Consider the following 6530-nt stretch of genomic DNA (forward strand, 5'->3'; position numbering starts at 1 on the left):
TCGTCCTATAAAGGTTAAACATCTCTATTTCTCTGCTCGCCAGGCAGAAAAAGAAGAGTTTTTTGTGGCGCATAGTGACTGGCGATGAAAAATGGATATACTTCGATAATCCTAAACGAAGAAAATCATGGGTAGACCCTGGCCAACCATCGACATCCACACCAAAGAGAAATATTCATGGCCACAAAGCAATGCTTTGCATTTGGTGGGATATGCACGGCGTCGTTTATTATGAGCTACTCAGACCGAACGAAAGTATCACGGGGGATCGATATCAATCACAATTAAACCGTCTGAATGAAGCATTGTTGGAAAAAAGGCCAGCAGTAGCCAGCAATCGACGTAAAGTCATGCTTTTGCACGACAACGCTCGACCACACGTTGCCAAAGCCGTCAAAGAAACACTGATGCAGCTCGAGTGGGAAGTTCTCCCGCACCCAGCATATTCACCAGACTTAGCTCCTTCGGACTATTACTTGTTCCGGTCGATGCAGCACGGCTTGGTGGATACACACTTCAGAAATTACGAGGATGTGCAAAAATGGATCGACGAATGGATTGCATCAAAAGACCAATCGTTCTATCGTCGCGGAATCTACGCGTTGCCCAAAAGATGGGAAAAATGTATAGCTAGCGAGAGAAAATACTTCGATTAATGTATTTTTTGCTTTTGATGTCGAAATAAATGAGTTTTTTGAACAAAAAAACCGCAGGAACTAAGTTTACCACCTAATATATAAAGCCTTTATTGCGCTCTTATGTGATTACAAATCATTTTACATTTAAATATTTTAACCTACCCGCACACATACACACACTTTGCTTCCCTTATCATTCTTATTTTATATATAACTTATGTCTACTTATATATATTCTCACTTACATCTATCTTAAAATTCTTTTACATCTGTCTTATCACTACTTAAACTAACTTACATCTAACTAACTTACTTCCTATTGGGAGTGTGCATTAATTTTAAAGGATCTTCAAGTGATGGCGTAACTAGTACTATATCGCATCAAACCATATTGTTGCTACTTTCATGTCAAAGCACCATCATGTGGATTTAGTTTTCAGTATGTGTCATTTTGCCGAAGTGTAAACAACATCGTTTTTTTGAAACGCATTGAATATGTCGAATTTTGTGCCAACAAAATGCAATTTGCGGGAAGCTTTGCTTTTTTGCTTCCATTTGAAGAAAAGTGCTGCTGAAAATCAACGAATGCTGTTGGAAGCTTATGGTGATTATACTCCATCGATTTCAACATGTGAGTACTGGTTTCGACGCTATAAAAAAGATGATTTTGACACGGAAGACAAGATGTCCAGGTCAGCCGAAAAAGTTTGAAGATGAGAAAGTGGAAGCTTTACTCGATCAAGACTCGAATCAAACGCAAGAAGAACTTGCAGAATCATTAAATGTTGATTGATCAACAATGTTCAGACGTTTGAAGGCCATTGGAATGATTCAAAAGCATGGAAATTAGGTGCCATACGAGTTGAAGCCGAGGAACATTGGAAGGCGCAAAATGATCTGTGAATTGTTGCCTCAAAGACGAAGAAGAAAAAGAAATTTTTGGCATCGTATCATGACGGGTGATGAAAAACGGATACGCTACGATATTTCGAAGCGCAAAAAATCATAGTGTCAAATCAGGCCAAGCGAACCATCAACATCGACGGCAAAGCCGAATATTCATGACGCCAAGCTCATGTTCCGTATTTGGTGGGATCAGCTGGGTGTAGTGTATTATGAGCTGCTCTAACCCAGCGAAACCATCACTGAGGAACGCTACCAACAACAATTGATGCAATTAAGCCGAGCATTGAAGCAAGAACGGCCAGATTACGCGAAAAGACACGACAAAGTGATTTTCCAGCACGACAATGCTCAGCTACATGTTGCGAAACTGGTCAAGGAAACGTTAGAAGCGCTTAACTGGTCCTATCACGTCGTATTCTTCAGATATTGCTCCTTCTAATTACTACCTATTTCGATCGATGACTCATGGCCTGTCTGAGTAACGTTTCCATTCTTATGAGGGTACCAAAAAATGGGGCCGTTCGTGGATAGCCTCAAAAGATGTGTCGTTTTTTCGACGTGGAATCCACCTGTTATCAGATAGATGGGAAAAAGTAGTGGCTAGCGATAGACAATATTTTGAATGATCAATTTGTAACCATTTTTTCACAATAGAGCCGTATTTTTACCAAAAAATCCCTTAAAATTAATGCACTCTCAATACTTTATACTACACCCTCTTACGCTATCTTTTGACATTCCTTCCCCTCTCTCTCCCCCTCCTTCCTTCTCTCCTCCCTCCCCCTCTCATCCTCTCTCTATAATCGTTCTTATTCCTTCCTCCTTTTCTTCCATCCATTCCTACAAACCCTCTATTTTCCTTTCCAAATCTTTATTCATAGATATCCCTAATATCCTTCATCTTTTCTTCCAATTTTTATCACATTTTTTTATCATTCTCTCCTCCTCCTCTTCCTCCTCCTTCTCCCTTTCGATCTCCTTCGTTATTCCCATCATCATTTCTCTCCTTACCCTTTTCTTTTTCATTTTTTTTTTCTTTAGCTACCTTATCTTTCAATCATATTCCTTTTCCCTTTCAACTTCTGTCATCTCTTCTCATTCACTCATGTGTCCATCAAAACCACTATATTTCCCATTCTCTAATTCTCTTCCAGAAGTATTTATCTTTATTTTTATCCCCGCCACATTACAAAATGCCACTTTCCATATCTTTCTCTCTTTCCCCTCTCCCCCTTCATTTCCTTATTTTAAGGGGGGAAATCCAATTAGAACTTTCAAAAAATCGAATTTTTTTTTTTTGCATAAAATGTTTATTTAACATTGTAAGAATATGTTCCCAACGTTTTAAATCGAAATTCGCAGCCGTTCGGAAGTTATGGCCTCCGAGCGCAACAAATCTCTTGAGCAGCGTCGAGGCTCTAATAGCACGCAGCAGGTATACTCACCCGGAGCGGGGATTTTACCTTTCAGGGCTGCGATCCAAAACGTATAGAGATGTAATTATAGTTTTACTGTAGGTTTTGGAACGCACCCCTGGTAGATGGCTTTTATTTCTATTGTTACGTTTAGTCGAAACCGTTGGGTCCGTTGGCGCTGGCATCGAGCAGAACCGGTTTTCAGTTTAGCTCCGAAGTTCGGCCTGTACAAAACGACAGTGCAAATTCGAAATGTCCTATCCGAAAGGCACACACGCCGAACCAAAACAATCGAAACCACGCAAAAGAAAGTTCCATGGTAATCAGTTTTCAAATAAAAAGAGTGAAGATGAAGGATGTGAAAGTACGAGTGCAAGAAAACTCTCCAATGCTAGTGCTGAAGATATTCACTGGAATCCATTGCATGGCTATCGTTTGATTGAAATATTCACCGTTTTTACAGCCTTGACAGAGCTCCTTGTTTGTCGTGTTTGTAAACAGAATGTAAAGTTTGAAGAAGCTGGGAATCGAGGCCTCGGTTTCAAGATAGTTTTACTTTGTCGCTGTGGTCAGAGAAACATCAATTCAGGACCACTAATCAACACTGGATACGAAGTGAATCGTCGGATGGTGTTTGTTATGCGACTCTTAGGTGTTGGCAGAGAGGGTATTAATTTATTCTGCAACCTCATGGACATTTGTAAAGGAATGAATGAGAGCACGTATAATAATATCATCACGTATATTCACTCCTGTACAAAATCTGTTTTTGAAAGTCTCTGCAAGAAAGCTATCGAAGAAGAAAAAAAATTCAATGAAGAACATGAGAGGTCTATTTTAGATTTGAAAGTCTCTGGAGATGGCTCGTGGAAAAAACGTGGATTCAAATCGCTGTACGGAGTTGTAACGGTCATAGGCTACTATTCGGGCAAAGTCATCGATTTAGTTATCAAAAGTAGCTATTGCCATGCATGCACATTTTGGAAAAAAAAGGTGAACACTCCAGAATACGAAGAGTGGTATATAAATCACGAGGAAGAGTGTACAAAAAATCACGAGGGCTCAGCCGGAAAAATGGAGGTCGATGCGATTACAGAAATCTTTTTAAGATCAGAGGAAAAGTACGGCGTTAAATATGGTAATTATATTGGAGACGGAGACTCCAAAACTTTCAAGGCCATTCTAGATAAGAATCCTTACGGTGATGAATTTCAAGTTGCAAAAAGCGAATGCATTGGCCACGTAGAGAAAAGAATGGGCACTCGGCTCCGAAATATAAAAAAAACACAAAAACTCGGTGGTAAGGGCAAACTAACGGATGCTTTAATTAAAAAGCTCACAACGTACTATGGTCTGGCAATTAGAAGAAATGCGAATAGTATTGAGGGAATGAAAAAAAGTATTATAGCCACTTATTACCATTTGATCTCTACGGATGAGAAGCCACAGCACGAATACTGCCCGCCCGGCGAAGACAGCTGGTGTAAGTGGCAGAAAGAAAAAGCTATTGAAGCAAATTTGGATTCTTTTGAGCACCCTCCTCCACTCGATCCAACAGTCGCAAAACACATTCTTCCAATTTATGAAGATTTATCTAAGGAAGAATTACTTCAGAGATGCTTGGGCAGTCATACGCAGAATTCAAATGAAAGTTTCAATTCTACGATTTGGCGTTTAGCTCCAAAACATCTTAATTCTGGGCTGAAAATAGTTGAAATTGCATCCTACATCGCTGCTGGAGTCTTCAATGAAGGATATTCTTCCATTCTACAAATTATGATGGAGTTACAAATAATTATTGGGAGCCAGACCAAGCACTATGCTGAGAACGTCGACGGGCGCCGGGTATCTCGACAGGAGCGGCGCAACTCTTTCAACTCTAAAGAAGCTCGAAAGGCCAGAAGAGAGCAGTTATTGGAGCAGAACGAGTTCTTCGAGGAAGCAGAAGGATTGTTCTATGGCGCCGGGATTGCTGACTAAGAGGTAAATTATAGATATCTTGTATCTTTTACTTGTCAAAACTTTAAACACGTTTTTCTCAAAACTGTACTTTTTTGCACTGCTGGAACTCTCATTTAAAAACTATTCAACCGATCGCGCTGAACTTTCGCACACAACTTCATGACATCAGTACAATGTCGGTGAACCTAAATGTTTGTGAAAATTATAATAAAAAATCACTTATTTATTGCAAAAATTGTGCAGAGAAAACGTCAAAAAATGGAAATTTATTTTCATAAGCGTTTCATATTCAAAATTTTTGACTTTTTTCAATTTTTTTAGGTTCAATTACGAATTATGGGTATAAATAATAAGAATTTTTTCGCTGCCTGTTATAGGATCAATATCACGGACGCCATTTGTCCAGCAGCTGAGCAACTCGCACGCGTACCTGCCAAATGGGATGCTTCATATGTCCGCCATTTTTAAATATTTTTGGAAAAAAAAATACGTATGGACAGTCCAAAACATATATAAATAAATGTTTAAGTTTGAAAAATATAGAAAAATTCTTTCTCCTACAAAAAAATTCTTGAAAATAGCTTATTTTTCCTCGTTCTAATTGGATTTCCCCCCTTAAATCTGTAACGAGGTTGCCTCCTGATAGTGTCGGGATCGGCTCATTGGTGCGCTAAGTTCGGGCTATTAGTGCAGGAGGTGGTGTGAGAAAAAGTACGTGTGTACGTATGAAAGTAAGACAGCTGGTTTCTCTTAATCGAATTTATTCACAATTGTGCTTTATTTACACCATGTACAAGTGCTTTCTCGACATCGAATCGTGACACACTGTCGTCGTCTGGCTGATCGCGGGGCGATGGCTAAACAACATATGTTGCCATCGTCGGTGATATGACTTGTAGCGGAACAATTGTCAAGCGGTTTCAACATGTTTTCCCATAGGAATCGATGAGATGAAATCTCTCAGGATATGCTCCTGTACCGGTCTCTCCGGAGGTGATTGACTCGATACTGGGAGCCTCGCACGCTCATCTTAAACTCTATGGTTACGCGAGATTTTACTGCGAGTGGCTTGGAACGCGATGTGCCTCGTGTAGCGACAACTTGGTGAATTAGGACTCTTCGGGGCACTTCGTGGTATGCAACTTGGAGATCGGGTCTGACTGAAAGAAATACTCGTAGTCGTGATAAAGACTGGTTTTATTTTTGTTCCCGGCAGAGACGTTACAAGTAATAATCATTCTGAAAAATCGGCATTAAGGGGGGAAATCCAATTAGAACGAGGAAAAATAAGCTATTTTCAAGAATTTTTTTGTAGGAGAAAGAATTTTTCTATATTTTTCAAACTTAAACATTTATTTATATATGTTTTGGACTGTCCATACGTATTTTTTTTTCCAAAAATATTTAAAAATGGCGGACATATGAAGCATCCCATTTGGCAGGTACGCGTGCGAGTTGCTCAGCTGCTGGACAAATGGCGTCCGTGATATTGATCCTATAACAGGCAGCGAAAAAATTCTTATTATTTATACCCATAATTCGTAATTGAACCTAAAAAAATTGAAAAAAGTCAAAAATTTTGAATATGAAACGCTTATGAAAATAAATT

General features: G+C 39.3%; 1 protein-coding gene across 1 annotated transcript; it reads left to right on the top strand.

Moving 5' to 3' along the window:
* Positions 1 to 3167: 3167 nt before the first annotated feature.
* LOC116852733 lies at positions 3168 to 5368 on the top strand. The gene is made up of 2 exons (XM_032833364.1): positions 3168 to 4942; positions 5299 to 5368. The coding sequence occupies exon 1, from the start codon at positions 3212 to 3214 to the stop codon at positions 4937 to 4939; it is 1728 nt and encodes a 575-aa protein (XP_032689255.1). The 5' UTR covers positions 3168 to 3211; the 3' UTR covers positions 4940 to 4942; positions 5299 to 5368.
* Positions 5369 to 6530: the final 1162 nt, after the last annotated feature.

This window comes from Odontomachus brunneus, unplaced genomic scaffold (genome assembly GCF_010583005.1).
Source record: "Odontomachus brunneus isolate Ranch 3 - 2012 unplaced genomic scaffold, Obru_v1 Obru_scaffold_252, whole genome shotgun sequence".
NCBI classification, from domain to species: domain Eukaryota; kingdom Metazoa; phylum Arthropoda; class Insecta; order Hymenoptera; family Formicidae; genus Odontomachus; species Odontomachus brunneus.